Here is an 18,852-nt window from a genome sequence, read left to right on the forward strand (position 1 = left end):
TGAAAATGAGTTTATTTATTGGTCTGAAAATGCATCGAACTCCACTCAAATTCGATTTTCCAACTCAACTCATTCTGCCCGCCCCAAACCCCATAGCACCACTACAAAGTGGCCGACCAACTTTGGAGTAGCTTCAGTTTGAACTTCGTCTGCTCCATTCGGCTCACTGCACCCCTCATAACTTCGGAGGCGCCAGCGTTCGTCCGCAGCCACTTACATATTGCAGCATAATGTCGGTACATTGTTGTATCTGGTATGCATCACTGTGCTAAAGACGGCTCAAAATGGGGTACGACTGATCCTCCCCTTTAACTTTGATGTTGCCGGTTACAATGCTTTCGGTGGGGAGAAAACACCAGATGCTCGATCAACCTGCCATTCGTAAGTGCATTTGCTTGGCCGACATCATATGGTGTAGGATATAAATTCAATTTAAGAAACTTTCGGAGTTGTGCCTGGTCAAACACTGGAGACGAAGCAGATATCCGTCAGCTTCCTCTTGTTCGGCTCCAAGCAACCTTTGTCGGTCGGTCTTGGGTTACCATGGCCATAACTAACTATCGGCGAGTTGAGTCATCCGCATAATAGAATAAAGAATTGAACCCAAACTAGATGAGAGTTGGAGACATTTATTAGCGCCTAAACTATTTCACCGACCCGACGGACAGCAACAAATTGTTTATTTTTTATTTTTTTAAACACTATGAAATTAATTATATTTTGAATTTTGTTTACTTTATTTAGCAACGTCTCAACAAATAGTACTGAATTAAACCTGATATATTGAATATATGATATATGCCGCTTGTCATACGCTATGCCGGGGTTCAAATCCCATCCGGACCGTCTCCCGTACTGAGGATTGATTATACACCTACGGGAAAACTATCCAGCTACGGGAAAGTCGGTAACGACAAGCCAAGACCTCTGGAGGCTGTAGCCAACGAAGACAATTAGTTGTTGGCTTGTTGAAAATTGTCATAATGCAATACATTTTTATAATTAAATATGCACAGCACAACGATCAGACCAAAATAAAACTTAAAGTCTATCTACTAGCTACATAGATAAAAACACATCCCCTTCTATTACTCCGACACACTTACGTACATAAACTGCATAAACTCATCCTTTATTCCAATAGCTACCTCCCCAGAATTGATGGATGAAGTGCAGCATTCCTATTCAAAACACACAGAAAGTGGCAATAATAAACAAACACACACCATCGGCAAGCAGCAGTTGAGCTAAACGACTGGTTTACAAGACACATACTGATCATTTCAAGGCGCTCTAACAAGCAAAACTCAGCCTGTGTCACTGAAAAGAAGGGAAAATTCTTCAAATCATCACAAGCAATTGGAACGAGCATCGTCTCAGTCATTGCATCGGAAATGCTACGGTGTCACTGCAGTCCTCCTGCAGTCAAAACATCGCTTCTTTCTTGAAAATTGTTTCACCGTGGTTTCATAAACTAATGCACCAGGATACCGGACACCTCGACCAAACAAATTTGAACCAAATGATGAACCGACGAAATCACAGAACAACCGGTCCAACGCACAACATTAATTGCTGACGATGATTTACACAGCAAAACTTACCCGGTCGATGGTTTGTGAGAGCGCGCCTAAGTTTAGAATTCGTTTTCCACTCCATCATCGCTACATTGGAAACCGCTAACAGCGGAAGATGTCTATTTCTCTTGTTCGTATGTCGTCAACCGAGACGACATCATTAATTATCGGTGAAATTTCAACAACAAGAAATTGATGATGAAGTGTCTGTGTGGAAGTCAAGCGTTCATCAATGTCACAAAGCAAAAGTGTCGTGCCACAGGGAACAAAGAAAATTCTAGTGTACGGTAAAGAAAAAATGCATGGTTGAGCATTCCGTACAGCGCATCGATCTGTACAACACTTCCACCGGGAAGTGGAAAGATGTCTGCTTCTGTGTCATTGTCATTTATTGAAAAAACTTGCGAGTCGTTTAAGTACTACCTTTTCCAATGACATTGCTTGTGCCTCGTATTCAGCTCATTCGTAGGCGATTGCTAATACAAAAGACTTTATTGATTGAAAAAAGCACAATTTAACAATTTCAATGATAATAGTTTTGAAAGGCGTCAAATAATTATACCTACATTATGCTACTTTCCAAACCTAAGCTTAGATGCTCCACGAACCAAATATACTAAAAATAGGGGTTTTGTGCCCAAAGTGACACAAATGCTGGCCCTTGGATGACCCTTTCCGTTGCTATCTCGAATGACACCATTTGATATGTTTCATAAATGAATAAAAAAAGCAGTATCAACAACAAAACGTGCGCAATGTGGAAGACCAACGATTATCATAAAATGATAACATTTTCATCAAAGCAAACTATCAACCATACCATTAATGGCGGCCGTATGCCTTCAACCTTTTTTTCCGCTGATGATGCTCGCCCATTTGCCCGCGCGCAGATAACAGCCGCAAAAGGGCGAACCACATTCGATATTCGAAGAAGAAGAGACCTGCCGAAGATTGTAAGCGCGCAGAGAAAGGACACAAAATACCAGATGGAGACTTATCTTATCTTCAACCCATCAGTAGACTGACAGCGAACATTGGCCCTCCAAAATGTCCAACGAGCTGGAAGCCAAATTACGACAACGAAGTCCCATTAGTGTCGCCACAGAATCGACGGCCACTATTGCATGTCCGAAAATGTGCATTACTACTGACTGATGCATCGATGCAAGTGAATTAAACAGTTCCATTTGTCACACGATTCGTAAGAAGCTACCTTTCCGATGACTTTCTCCTTTCAAAGATATTTTCTTACCTAAGGAGTAGCGACTCTTGGTAACGTTTACTCGCTGTGTCGATCATATGCACATTAGTCAACACCTGGCATTCTGCATTCATCATCGTTAAAAGTTGATGCTTTGTCAGTTTTATATGTCCCAAACCGGGAAGCCATAAATTAGCTTCGCTCCCACTGCTGCTGATGCTACTCCACACGTGATGCTACTTAAACTGCACCACGCTATGGTCCCCGTGTGCTAGCTGCCACGACCATGGTCTTCGATCATCTAGCATGCTCCCGTTTTTATGCCGGAGTACCAGGATGGTGTCCGATCCGGATCCAGTCAATCGGGAATGAAATCGAGCGATTCTGTGCTGATTAGACTCGGTTCAAAACACGCTACCGCGATGAAGGTGGAGATGGCCTATGCATCGTTCCACCGCTTCCGAGAGTCCAACGAACGTCACACCGATTGGATGGATGCAATCAGCGAGAGCAGTTCACGGGATGCAACAGCGCTTCGTAGGGATGAAATGAGAATACATTTCCATAATTTTAATTAACCTAATCCTCCGCCGCAGATACGCCCACGAGGCACCAATTACGACTGACACCGTTTCGGGCAGGTTGCTTACAAACTTGATTGGACCGTACGTGGGCAGCTCAGCTAGTTCGAACCATAGTAGCTGTATCGAAACCGGGTTCACTGAGACGTTAAGGGCCGAGTTTAGTTTAAAGTTTTTGTGTTAATCTCCTCGTAATCACCGAACGCCAGTAAATATTTTCTATTAGTTGTGCCCGGATTCAGGTTTAGTGAAGTATCGGTAAGGTGGATTAAAGTGGCTGTTTCTCAAAGGAACCAGAAATAGTTTCAGTTTATTTGTAGGTGTTACGCTTTCTGTGAATCGCTTCCAACTGCAAAGTGATTTGATCAATCAATTTATTTCTTTAATCCAAACCTTTATTATTTTAACCTATTATTTTTTTATCCTTCGTTTTGATTCCTATTTGTTATAATTGCACGAAAATATGTTGGATTTTTACTTATATTTCCTACATTTACTCCATTTGAGAGAGTTCCTTAGAGTGTTGTACACTTAAACAAAGCGTTACGCAAGTCTTTTGGCCCATAATTTCACACACTTTGCTGCCTTTTCTAAGGGCAAAACAGACAATAAAAAATCAGTGGGTGAGCCAGCATAATCTACTCCAAATTCCCAACGATGGTTGTAATCCGATCTGTTCTTGGGTCCAACAAATGCAACACTAAGCCTAGCCTGCCTGAACACATGATTAATTATACTATTTGCGTCGTTTAGATATTTCACACCGATCAAACCGTTTCCATCCATTCGCTGACCGTGCCGCGCGCAGCTTACGGCAGTTTCGGTTTTAATAGTACGAGGGTTTTATTCCTTTTTGGACACAAAATTTACGTTCAATCCACTGTACCAGCCAGCCAGCCAGCCGCACCCACCACACTGGCGCATTAAATGAAGTTTTATTGATGTTTATGCTCACGCTTCATCGCGATATCAGCGAATGTATCAAATTTTAAGATACTGCATAACTTAACAGGGCACAGTGTGGTGGGTGTTTTCGATTCCGGAATTGTTTATGCTCGCCCAAGCAATGTCAATGGACGACTTTCTACTTTGTAACCGTTTATGAAACAACTCATATAACACTCCATAAAAATTACGATTATCCGAAAGGCCTGAAAACGCTCGAACGGTTTATGTTGCAGATAAACTGCATATCGAATGACCAAGAAAAAAACCAGTAAAATGGCTAGACCTTACCAGGCGACACATATTGTACAGGGACGTGACAGCGCTTGATAGAAAGCTGGATTTGTAGCCATTTACTGAGACAACATAGCGTGGCACATTTTAAACTGGGCTGTTCAAATCAAATAAATTATTTCAGTTGTTCCTAGGAAGGAGTGTATTTTTACATATGCTCCTTACAGTGGTAGACTTATCTTGACCTATTTTCTTGTGTGCACATATTTTTTGTATAATACTAATAATGATGTTAATGATACCGATTTTCAATACGTCGTCTTAGCTATTTTTTTGTTATATTTTTTATATAAAGGGTGAACGATCTTATCATAAGATCAATCGAGAAATCTATTCTGACTAAAGTTTTGTCATAAACACCAAAATATGACCAAAACATATTATACAATAAAATAAAAATATTCATAAAATTTAAAAATCCAACTTTTTTTTACAGTTTTCTTCTGTTTTTATTTTTCAACTTGAACACGGTCTAGTTTTGTTATTCAAATGTTAGATTTTTTCATCGTCAGTTTTTTACATTATGTTTTTCTTACTCAATCATTTGTTAATTTTTGGGGAAAAATGATATGAAAATAAGGGTATTGTGGATGCTTGTTCTAAATTTTGGTTTGATTATACCTTTTTGAAGTAACGGAAGTAGAGGTTTGAAAATCGGATGTATAAGTGGTCTTATTCTATTGTCCGACACTGTAAGTGATGTAACAAACAGTTATAATACAACCATCTATTTTCCTTCTTCCTTGGCACCACAACCTCGAAAGGGTTCGATCTGCCATTGTCATCCTTGACTCGATTTTACCGGTAGCTGAATAGTCAGTCCTGCATACGGATTTGATCTCCAGCCCGGATATATGAAGACTAGTGCCACTATCGCTTCGACCACCACACCGACCCATATCTAAATATTAAACATCAACAATAAAATTGACTAATCTTATACAAAGCGATTGTTATAACTCACTAAGCTTAAAGCCCACGCTCTGTCAGATCACATTAGTCATTTTGGCCAAACAGTAACAACACAATGCTAAACCAAAACAAAAGTAAGGAAATTTTAGTGTACACAACTGCTATCACTTTCGTCAATACGACTTAGTAAACACCGCGACTAGGCACAGTGATACGCTGAACAACACGGCATTAGATATGAATGCAGATTGTAGCTGAACAACAACTGCCAATTCAAAGCCAGCGAAAGAACAGTTAAATTATATACTAGATCTAATTAGGGTTGCCACACTCTGATTGCGTTTTCCCAAAACATCAAGGAAGCATTTTGTCTCATGCTCCCTTTTCGTATCTGAGTCATATAATTTGTGCTCTTGTAATTTCCCAGCATAAAATACCAAGCCGCCCAAGCCCAGCGACGGAATTATACGTACGTCTACCATGGTTGACTTGCGTTGCGCACGTGTCGTTTTAATGTCACGATACTTGAGCGACATTCCTTTGATTTTTGGGTAGCATCATGCTGCGACACTAGCGGATTTGCTTGAAAATTTATCATCCAAAACGAATAAATTTTAAAATTTATTTATACAGCGCTTTATATGCAGCTCTTATTGAACATAATTGAGTATGATTCTATGGATATTGTTTCTCTTTTGAAATAAACACAAATCATTTTTGTAATAGCTGATCTGAGCTGAGTTTTAGTAGCTCCCATCTTATATTTTAAATTTTACATCGATTGCACAAATTTGCCTAGTAATTACTATCGCAAATATAGTTAATGAACATGGTTTTCGGGACAAATTTGAAATGCTGTTCTGCTGCAGTGACTGCATCCTAGGACTGCATCTGTCACTGTCATTTAGCGAATGGATCATCAATATCAATAACGTTATTATGTTTGGTCGAGTGTTCATGATTGCATTTACCAGTACATGTGGAAAACAACAAGCCCACCCAGATCATCATGTTTACCGCATGCGGTTCGAAAGCTACTAGCGCTTTTCTCCGATTGCATATTCAGCCGATGGTCATGTTGCCTATCTCTCTCTCACACACTATCTCTGTGCCCTCTGTGACCGAAAGTGACCGACGCTTGTCCTAATTTATCGTGTGTTCGATCATGTTGATGCTGGTTCAACGTCCTCGTCCTTGCAACAAATCCATTAAAAAGCGTAAATGAGTTCAGCACAGAATGATACCAATATTGACAAACCTTAATTGAGTTGGATGTAAAATCACCCCCACGACCGAGATCAACACGTTCACCATCACACGCACACAGCATTTATGGCATTGTGCCAATTTATGTCCTGGCTTTCGCTGAACCCTCATCATTTGACAATAATTGCGTTATCAGAGGCGACGGGTATGTTTGTGTTTTCAATCATGTACCTCACTGTCCAAGCGATATTTGGCTTAGGTCCGGTGGTTCCGATGCAATTTATCCTCGTCGACTCGGCAGAGCAATAAAATTTTACGCACTGATATCCGAATGTCCGAACCGAAAACAGAAAGCAGGCGAACCCCTAAAAAATGTGATACATAATAAAATTAAGCCAATTCCATGGGCTATATGCAAACAGAGCGTTCAACAACATCCCATAGTGCATATGTAAAATGTTCGATAATGCACAAATATTGATACTTTTTGTTGGTGGTTTCGCCTGACTCTGGACTTGAAGTTGAAGTTTATAAAAATTCACAGAACTATACAATGTGATAAGTATAGAGTAATCAACAAAACAACAAGCAATAAACTTAACGTAGAAAATCACGACACATTGTCCACTAAGCAATTTACGATTCATCTGTAAAATCGGATCACAATAAAGATTAAAATCAGTCCCGAATATTTAAATTTTATTTACAACATATTTTACGATGTATTTGCTCACAGTTTGAACTGGTAAAATGTCATGTAATGACTAGAAAATGCTTGTAATATACTACTACACTGTCATCATCGTTTGCTTTAAAATGTAGCTTTAATTTTTATACGCCAAACAGTTCTGTGGGTTGATACACCAATGACCAAACACCCGAAACAACCACCCCATCCATCCATCGAGATTGAGGGAACCTATTATTAATCCACATTCATCATTGACCACTCCGAATCGATTAGGGTTTCGGCGTAAGGTCTCCAGCGTTTCCAAAATTGTTCCACGTTGATCAGCTTGTACAACCCCTTTCCTTGTTTTGTCGTGTCTCAAGACGTCCAGCTGGGACTAAATTACCTGCACCGGTGGTTGTTCAGCAAAACGCGAACACATCATTCTCCATGCCCGATGGCAAGAAGAAACAGCTGATTTACGAGCCCCGGGGCCCCCGTTTGTCGGCGAACGGATCCACGAAAAACAAACGGTACTACTGCTAGCCGATATAGGCACAGGCGGTGGAACCACCGTGAGCTAGGAGCCTCTCGAAAACTTGCGCACCCAACCTTCAGCGAAATAATTTAATCTCAACCGTTTAATCAATCGACACAGGTATTAACGAGACAGGTAACAGTCTATTATTGTTTATTACCGTTGAAAACTGTCTGCGGCTGAGCACATTGACCGACTTCGAATGGCTAATGCCGTGGCACGTTTCAGAACTATGCGGCATCTCGGATGCCAAGCCTCCAGTGGCCGTGGAGAGAAACACCGTCGGGAAACAACCGATGGGCCACACCGTGAGCGACCTTTCACAACTTGTGCACACTCCGTGCCACCGTTGGATGATTTAAGAATCTGATAAAACATGCTCAAAATCATCGCGAGAGCCGTCGTTTTCGTGGGTTAAATGCGTTGCATAGTCGTACGCCCTTCGGGGGTGAGCCAATATTCTAGTGAATCGTGCCCTCCCGCAGCTTCTCGATGGATAGTTAGACATGCGGAGAAGAAAACTGTTTGATGTATGGATTTTTGTATTCAATATTCTACCAAACACAGGTGATGAAATCTTTACAGGAGTGTTATAGCTCAAAGCATAACGTTTGAGAGGCTTATAAAAGACGCGTAGAAACAAATTGGGAACTTGAAAACCAGCACTATCCAGGTGGTAGAGACGAATAGTAGTGAGGACTGACTTTCCAACTACGTGGTATCAATAAGTCAGATAAGGGGTCGTTAAGCTCAGAAGATATTAATTATGTACAACTTTACCATATTCGTGTATCATACTCGAGCGATCTGGTGGCAGAAGCGATAGAGGCGCCGGTCTTCACACGGCAGGACCGGAGTTCAAATCCTGTCTGAACCGCCTCCCCGTTCACAGGACTGACTATCCAGCTACGTGTAAAATCAAGTCAGGGAGAGCCAGCAAGATCTTTCGAAGTTGTAGAGCCAAATAAGAAAAACCAAGTTCTACCACCTACCTCTTTAAATATGCTCTGTTAGTTGAACAAAAGGCATATTCTACGCTGATGTTTACTAGAACCATTTGCTGTATGATTTTCAAATATTCTAGTAATCTGTCTATCTGTCAGAGGGATTTGTCGTATACAAACCCACTGATCCACGACTTCATATTCTCTGTCGCTTAAACGACACAATACTTAGCTCTCTGTTCTACGACTACTTCCAGTCAATCAAAATCACACAGTTTACTGACATAACATAGTCCATAAGTCATCTGTCAATACGAATGTGTAGCAATCTATTCAAAAACACCCTATCAAAAATCCTATTACTCTTCGAGTTTAATTTTTTCTGGTGATAAGACGTTCATTTTAAGACCTATATTTAACGTAGACGGATTATTAGGTGCTAAAGCAATCGATTCTTTAGCAACTTGTTGTTAGTTTTTGTTTCCACGTCACACTATGATTATTTCATAAAGAACTGATATAACTCAGGAGGGTCCGTGGGGCAAGCCTTCTAAACGACAGGACCGGGTGTTGAATCGCAAATGGAGCATCACCCCGTACGCAGGTTTCATCAAACCCAAGAAGTCGCAAGAAGGTAACTCAAGTTTCTGGTTGTAGTACCGAAAGAAGAGTTTTACTCTTAAAATTGAATCATGTTAGAGGAAGGAAGCAAATGATACTTCCACTGACAGCTTGCTTCCTACGGGTTAGCTTCTTATGGCGATGCCATAACGTTGTCACACACTGTGGCTCTGTTGATAGCTATTGTATCCAGCAACTTTCCCCGGGTCCTTCTCCCGGTTCCATTTTAATTGCCCTTATACGATAGTACTATAAAGAAGTCACAGCATAGATTCGTTATACCTGCTCATTTTCACTGTATCTTCTGGTTATGACTCGACTTCCTGCAGCTACAGCGTTCAGCGGGGAAACTGAATGACTTTTTTTTCTCGTGATCGTATTGCCGGTGCAATTTCCTTGCCGCTGAACTTCATAGAAAAGGAAACATTTTTATAAAAGGAAACAGAACGGAGAGTAATTAATGAAAAGTCAGGCCAGCGACAATGACAGCTTGAAGCTGCACATGCTTGACACATATTTTATATACTCGCACGAGAGAAACGGAAGCTTCATCGGTCGGGTCATTTTATGTGAAACGAAAGCTCGGTAGCTCCTAGTTTATTTGATTGTTCATGAATAATTGGGTACCCTATTTAAAGCACCCAAGTGCAGAACATGCTACTAATGCTCGTACCATTTCATTTCCATTGTCTTTTTCCTTGCAGATTCGAGCTGGTCCATGTACCTGTGGGTTACCCTGATCGCCGCACTGTGCTTAGGACTATTTTTTGCCCTGTTCCGGCTCATCCGAAGGAAGAAAACCATTCCAGCGTACAATTTGGCTCGTTCAGGTAAGTCGAAGCAGATGAACTCAGCACAATCCACCCGTTTTTTGCTTTATTGCGCTCACTTACTCGCCATCAGTCTGCATCACCAAACCCGCAGAAAGCAAATCATCGTCACAGTGACCAATCGTAATTGACAAGCCGTAGTGCTGCCATTCAATTGGAGAAAGTGTGTGCACCTTCAAATGGCATTTAAATTGATACATTCTGGTCCGTTTTTTTTTTTTTTGTGCGGCTTGTGGGAAGCAAATTACAAACAATCACCACCGGGGAGCGACTCATCCGGGAACATTAGCACAAAGCAGCACCCCTTGCATACGCATATTAATCAATCGATCGGTGGTGGGATGCTTTTGCTAATTGATGGGAATGCCAAGTGAAAGGTCTGCAAAATATCGCTCGTAGGCTAACAGTTAGTAAAATTGAAGTCAGCGATGATGGCTGGCTGGTTTATTTCACTCCCTTTTCTGGATCGAAAGGCATTCCGCGTCTTGTGCTAACATCACATAAAACAGCTGGACGTGCACTCGGACCGTAACGATTTACAAGACCTTGCCGCGGTATCTCACCCACTGCAAATCAATCGTTTTCAACGGTCAGCAAATCATTGATTGAGAAATCCAATCCGGGGTAACCTTCGGGATGCTACGGCGCTGTAGCATATGCTGATTGAGAAGAAAAAGGGCGGAACGGTTCGTTGTTTATGTTAAGCGTTGCGTAAAAATGTAAAGCAGCTTAACGATTGCGGTAAAAATGATGATTGTGTGATGAAATATCTTCAATCACTTTCGTAGACATCGGGTTACGATTGATTGTACTTCAACTTTAAAAACGTACTTCAAATGTGCAACTTGAAGAAAACGTTTCGGCTGTCATCCTTAGGCAGAATTGCCATCCGTCAGTTTATTTTGTAACAGTCTGATATAGAAAGGGTATAGATCGTTCCCACCATTCTCAACATCCAACTGCCTGCCCATAAGACTCTGACAACCACTCTCGCACACTCACTGCCACTTGCTATGCACCGCTACGCTGCTCGAGCCGACCGTGCAAGTAGGAACTGTTACATGGAACTGCATTAAAAACTAACGCTCATAAACTCGTTTGTAAACATAATTCCTTCAACACATTTTGCCGCTGCCATTTCGTTAGTTTTGCTCACACTACGGGCGCTAAACGGTTCTTTTTTTAGCCAACCGAAGACTGCCGCTTACTGGTGCGGCTGCGGTTAACAGTGTCTGCACCAAGCACTTTGGGCAGCGCCGTGGAGATTGTGTAAATGAATGCACCATAGCGCATAGTTACCGTCTGGAAGTCTATCGGTTAGCGCGGTTAGTTTGGTTTTACGAGCGATTGCTCAATAGCATTCCCGCTAGCCGTTCACGATGAATGCATTTATTGACACGACATGTGTGTGTTTGTGTTTTTTTTTTAGTAAAACCAACACACAAAATAGAATTCTGACGGGAATTCAATCCTTCGTTATTTGAAAAGCAATAACTGACATTAGAGTGATTCGGTTTGATCGTCTGGTAAATAGTTCGTAAATAATTCTATCAACGTTCCCCTAAAAACATGACACACGGACATATAAATGCAGCACGTGATAACGTTGAGAGCCACCCGTTCGACAGTATCTATTTGTCCATCTCTTATAAAAACTTGCTCCAAGATATTGATTTTTAATTATCTATCTTTCAAGTTCACAATTCATCAAACTTTCTAGCCAGACACTGTTTGCATAAATAATAATGGTCATTTGAATAGTGTACCCAATACTGATTTCAATAACTAGAAGCCAACCGTTCATCATGATTTATAGACGAATCGTTTAGTTTTAATTCGTATTCAAGGCAACGAGCGATGCCTAACGGACATGCCTTCAAGTGTCTTGAAGCGTAGAATGCAACATATTCTCTCTCTATGAATATATAATGAAAAGTGCTCAATAATACTCAATGCCAAGTGAAGTCCGCGTTGCAGTACGTACTTCAGCAGTGTTTCATTTACATTAGATGAATTTGAAATCGAAATCACTTTTCAATTACACGAGTTAATCCCCAGAACAGGTTCTGTCAGGCATGAACAGCGCTACGAGTTTGCATTTTTGCATATTCTAGTGTCATTAAACGGCAACATGCTTAAGTTCTAACTATCACTCAATGTTATCTTTCTGGTGCTTTTCTTTCCCTTGTTTGCCTTTTTCTGAACATCGTTGAATAGAAAGCAAAATAATCGTATTAAACAAATACCAACAGGCTCTTCTCAATCCATCCATCCCCCGAGAAGAGCAACTTGCTTTCAAACAGGTGTCTAACACACGACAAATTGTTAAATGCCATAAAACTAATAACAACCGACGACTGTTTGCTCTTGCCGACGAAAAAGTCGATGCCAAATGGGGTAACAGGCTTGAGTTGAAAATAATCAACATCAAATTAGCATAATTGATCATCACTTAACGGCTCACCGTTGATTAAAATCCATTAGCAGTTTCGTTCACTTCGCCGTACGTAAAATTAGTGTCATCGATTTATTTACGACATGTGTTTTCCTTTGCGTATCTCAATCTCCGCTTTTAAAAGCTTTCACGTGGTCTCTTCTTCTCGACCAAAAGTGCAAAAAAATGGGAAAACTATTCTAAAGATTGTGTCTTCGGATCGAATCTATAGCATGGCTCGCTCAACCTGGTTAAAGTGTCTTTCGATTTCATTCTACCCATGACACGGTGACCTTACTCGTGCATGGCTCATTAGTCATTCGACGCCTACTGCCGATGACTGCCTCTTTGCTCATCTTATGCTGAGTGAAAAGTGAGCACAAAATGAAGAAATTAACCTTCTCAGTTAGATCGCTTGGTTTTTCCGTTCCCCTAATCGGAGACTGTATCTCGAGTGTACGGTGTCTTTAATCACCGTTTTGACAACGATTGAATGGTTACCCACCCCTGCGTGATAGAAATGTTTAACCTGGGTTAGCAGTATGCATGACGCGTATGACATGTACAGCACGGCGACATATTTATGGGACCAGATTCTTGGCAGCAGCGAGTCCCCCTCCAATCCCTCCCCATCACCATTTGTTGGGTCAATGTCTTTAACACCTACGACGAGAGGACCATTTTGTATCCAATGGAGAAGCGGCAATTGATTGATGATCGTTTGAAAGTTGTCGAAAAAACTTTCCAAAAACTGCTAGACGAATCTATTTCTGCCACACGGTCTCACAGCCACGTCTTACAGGTTTTGTGACTGAAAAATGATGTCCTATCATGTTACCAATAAGTGCGTTAGCTTGTGTTTATCGGGCTTGATGAAACGATGAGTGTGGAGAATTCGTTCATCGAGCATCTTTCAGTGGTATTCGGTAGAAAAATGCAAAAGTTTCATTTTAAACAAATTTCTTCTCCTTGGCACTACAGACCTTGAGCGGACTCGGCCTGCCATTTCTGGCAGTCTGTGACTGGATTTTACCCGAAGGAATCTAGTAAAAGTCTTGCGTACGGGAAGCCGGTCTTGATGGGATTTGACGGCCGTTATCACTGCCAAAATGCAAATAGCATAGCATATTATGGGGTAATTATGATTAGAAAAGCGAAAACATATTAACCAGGGTGGCCAAAAATAACTCTATTATCGCTTGTTAAATTTTTCTTTAACGTTTGGCTTGAATTTGTTGTAAAATTAAACAACAAAATAAATTAAAAAATTTGCTTTCGTCTCACGATTTTTTGATGTATTCTCAACCATTTTTGATTTCAACCCGAGTGTTTTTATCATTTCCCGAATATTTGCCTTTTAATATTTCTCGAGGCCCTGTACAATTATTTAAAAAAAAAACTTGTAGAGATGAACAAAAATGTGAGTGACAGTAAGTTGAAAACAATATACAGGGTTTTCCATTTGATAAAGCAATAGCATCCATTTTTATGGAAGGAAACGCATTCAGATGCCAGGGAAAACAAATACCTTTAATTGTGATGTCCTTAGATGGTATTGTCTTAGTAGCCGTTCATATTGCACACGACCTCCCAGCGTACGAGCAAGTGCGTCCAATATCAACGATTACTATGACAATATCATCTCAGTACATCACAATAAAAGGTATTTGATTTCCCTATCTTCTGAAGCCGTTTCCATATCAACTAGCTTTTTCCATTTCATCTAAGAAGCTTTCCATAAAAATTGATGCTATTGCCTTATCAACTGAAAAACCCTGTATTGCTTAACTAAAAATTCCTTTAGTTTGTGACACAAATAATTGTTAAATGGCCCCATTTGGGAAAGCGTCAAACTGTTTTCGGGATACTCTGTATCTGTATTATATCTGTACATTTAACTCTGAACAGAAAATATATTATCCTACAGCAAGGGGTTCAAAAATGTTAAGTCAACGTACAACGTATTAAATCCCCTTCGTCGCATGGACGCCAGCCTTCCCGAATGCCATCATCCTCAGAGTTAATAATTTTTAAGCTCTGTTTTTTAGACCTCATCTCAAGGGAAAATAATGTCCGAAAATCGGATTACAAAACCCTCTGATTGAGGATTACAGATCGTACATCCAAATTGAAAAAAATGGGGAGTATTGTGAAGTTATATTTCAAAATCACTCTTAGCTGGCTTGAACCTAAATCTTGTTCCTCAAATAAACGTTTCATAGCAATTCCTATTCAGATAGAAAATGTATATTACAATGAAAAAGAAAGTTTTGCTCAATGCATGTTAAAGCACTGTTTAAAGTAATAAATTTAAAACAACCCATTGGCGCCGTATGATTAATGATAGTTTCATTTCAACCAACACAACCGGATCGGAAAATCTACTACTACTCTTTTTGTGTAACTGAATATTTTGCTCCCTCAGGCGTTGTTGCCGAAAATCGTTGCCGACGTGGAGTGCTCGAAATTCCATCTGCACATGATTTATGATGAAAAATATGTTTCGCAAACAACGGCGGACAGCGGAAGTCACTGTTTGATTCTGACATCACACGACACCACACCACGGTGAATGATATCTGTCAACGATACATTTACGACGTATTTACACGTTTGGGGCAGATATCGATGTCGCAAACATTCACTCTCTTCCAAACTTGGAAATATAAATGCAAGCAAGACAGTTTACTTTCATCAAACTGCGTTCGATGCGGCGGCAGCTGCTAATATGCTGGTTGCTGCTGCTTATCTTCTTTTAATCCTTTTTGATCGATGTGTCCAAAATCTCGGCAAGTTGAATTGATTTGAACATTTTAAAGGACAAACAGAAGACCACTTAAAGCATAGTTTGCGAAACTGATTGCTGATAAGCGCTTCACACTCAAGACAGATGTTCAGCTAGACTTTGACTTGAATATTTTTTTAGCTATTCAGGTTTTGCAGCTATAACAGTTCTTTAATATTTGACTTCTGAACAATTTGATCTTTATCACATTCCATACTCTCAACAGGAAATTAATGATACTATCACTTTAAAGATGCCTCAAATCAAAGCTAAATTTACCCAGACTATCTAATTGTACATACATTGGATTTCTCACGTTTAAATTTTTCTTGCATTGTTACTGGAACTTCACAAATGCATTTCACTCAATCAGTACCGACATTGTAGTACCGGGCGGGAATGTGGTTCATTTCCCTTTCCATAAAACTTACATTATTATGCTCCATCATCTCAAAAACAATTACTGGCTACAGCGCATTTCAGTAGTCCCATGAACCGATGATGAAAACCGACAATGAGTGCTGCTTCAGAAGCTGAGCTTGCGATAAAATGATACGAACACACATAACAACAAAAAACCAGTCTCTACTCATTCAGTAAAACATTAATGAAGTCCTAGGACGATTACAAAACTTTGGGGACAGGATATGAGCTTGCTGATAGCCCATCTGTAGAGTCGTTCGTGCGATGGTTAATGATGCGCTCGGAATCATCCCACAGAACCACAAAAATGAAACTGTTTGCCAGAGCACCGACTAGTACCGTTTTGCCTTAATTAAGAGTTCCTCAGCAAAATGTCCATCGCACCCCTCCGGCCATTTTGTCGAGTTTTCGAGCTTGAATGAAGGAACTTTTCATTTCCTTTCTTTACGTGCTGAATGTGTTCAAAGCTAATTTGAAGTTTTTTTTAATGTTTCAAATAAAGTAATTATTTGTACTATAAAATAAGATATGGAGCCTGTCACATTATTGAGCTAACTGATAAGAATGATAAATTGCTATCTACCAGAACTGATTCGATTTGCACTAGACTTACTACGTTTGAACCTATTGCAAGTCAAGCAGCTTAGCCGGTCGCACGTTTCTTATCATTTGTAAAATATGATTTACAAATGTTCGATGTCACAACAATGCGCCACTCGAAATGATTGATCGATATCGATATAAGCTCAGTTCCTATATTTACACGAAGAAAGTGAACTTTAAAAACAATTTCTGTTGCGCAGAGAATCGCTAGTGGGCAAGACATAAACATACCTATTAATTTTACCTTTCTTATCACTTAGGAAGCAAACCGATAAGTAGTGCTCTTGTAGTGTAAAAAATTATGTAAATGTTGTCAAATGACTCACATCTCAACTATGTCAAAGTGGCTCTGTGTCCGACAATCCTGACACACATCTGCAAATCATAGTCTTTAAGGTGTTTTTATTAATCTTTCTATAGAATCTATGGGTTGAAACGAAAGAACGAGTTCGATTAATGGTAACAGATTTCACTAGCTCAATAGTGACCATATCTCAGTTGAATGTTGAGGAGAGCAACACGTTGAAGCTTCATTGTTTATTTGCTTTCCGTATCTTAGATGCGTTATTTGTAACCGTTTTAAATAGCAGATTTATTTTAAATTGATATTTTAAAAGATAAATACATTACATTATTATAAATGATGAGTGTTTTATAGCAAACTGAACAATGTAAAGGCTGCAAAATTAAATTGCCAGTCGCACTAACAAACATTTGCCACAAGTAAAATGTTTATCACTTTCACACAAATTGAACCATTGAACCAGAATCATCCGTTTCAGTTTGATGTTCTTTCCTTTCGTACTTTTTTTCCTCGAAATTCCTTTAAACTTCTTCTGATCACCCACAATCACATTAAGAAAGTAAAATGCGCCGCAGATGCTGTAGCAAAACTTCGCCCAGAATCATTAAGAGCTTGAAATAATCACCCCAAATTGCCTCCATTTGGGTAATTTCTGCTCGCTTTCATCTCGCGCTTGGGCAATTAACCTATTCGCACCCGTTCAAATTCCACATCAACGGCAGATGGTATGCGAAGAGCTACGATCGATTCACTGTTGGTGCGCTAATGCCGAGAGCTGAAGAGCGTGGCATCGGGATCGGATGCTGTCGGAACGCATTATAAACTTTTCAAGTGGTTCTATTACACGCAAAACCATCCTTAGCATCTATTGATACATTTTATATTGTTTTCCTACTACTTTACGCCTTTTTTGTCCTTCCCGAAGAGAAAAAACAACCCCTCCTTCTTATAAATGAGCTTTCATTAGAAGCTTATCTTCAAGCAAAAAACGCTCCACATCTGTGGCTTTTATTTCACGAGCAATAAAACCCAATAGTCTCACATTTGATTTAACGAAAGTCATTTTTCTCCGTATTTTTTTCTCGGGGTTTCGTCCTCAGAAATGCCGACCGAATATTTCGCCAACGAGAGCAAAAAGCTGACCCATTTCCAGCCGGATCTGACGCAGAACACGGGCCCCATCAATTACGAGTACCCGATGACAGCGTCCCACCAGCAGCAGCCACCGTCCCATCTGTCCGGTCACCTACATCATCATCATCTGTCTTCGCTGCACCACCAGCACGGTAGCAGTCTGCTGGGGCCGGCAGTCACGGCCGGACACGGACAGCTTCATCCCCCGAGCCAATCGCAGCAGCAAGCGCCAACCCTTCCGATCGGGGGCCTCAAATCGTCATTGCCTTTGCCACGGTCCAATTCCGAGCACCATTACGACGTGCCCCATTTATGCAATAAGTAAGTAAAGCTAGCCCCATTCGCTTTCCATCCGGGGCCGCTGCCCACTTTCACTTCGATCGATCTTTTCGGGAAAACGAAAATCGGACCGTTCTGGGGGCGAGAGAAATTTGCCAAAAGGACGTGTGATTAATTTCCACAATCAACAATAAACGGCCCCAATAGATTGAGGCTGAGGGGAAGGAAGAGTGAGGCAGGAAGGTGGGGGAGGCGGGGAAGAATCTTCCCAAGCTCTCGGTTTCAATTACGTGCCCAACGATGCTGTCCTTGCCATCAATTAAATAGCGTGAGATTCCATTTTCTTTTTCGACACGACAAATACGTACTAATTACCCCGGGGTTGACCTTTTCCCTGATTCTTGCCACTGTCTCCGTGGTAGCGACAAGCGGACAGGAGGACAACCTTAGCAAAATCTTCTCATTGGCTTGCAAGAACCGTTTGTCATTCACGTTACTCCCCCGGGGGGAAAAAGTCGTTTGACGGAATTTAGATCAATTTATATGCGCCTTGCTTCAATTACACACAGCG

The 18,852-nt window shown here is 40.6% G+C and overlaps 1 protein-coding gene across 3 annotated transcripts in view; it reads left to right on the forward strand.

Moving 5' to 3' along the window:
- The window catches only part of LOC118514517 (netrin receptor UNC5C-like), a 58,569-nt gene that overhangs the window by 27,088 nt on the left and 12,629 nt on the right, over positions 1-18,852 (forward strand). For all 3 annotated transcript variants that reach the window (XM_036061481.1, XM_036061482.1, XM_036061483.1), the window contains 2 exons: positions 10,194-10,319; positions 17,969-18,323. In XM_036061481.1, the coding sequence (XP_035917374.1) occupies positions 10,194-10,319; positions 17,969-18,323 (481 nt within the window). The remainder of the gene's footprint in view (positions 1-10,193; positions 10,320-17,968; positions 18,324-18,852) is intronic.

The sequence above is a fragment of the Anopheles stephensi genome, chromosome 3, assembly GCF_013141755.1.
Source record: "Anopheles stephensi strain Indian chromosome 3, UCI_ANSTEP_V1.0, whole genome shotgun sequence".
Classification (NCBI taxonomy): Eukaryota; Metazoa; Arthropoda; class Insecta; order Diptera; family Culicidae; genus Anopheles; species Anopheles stephensi.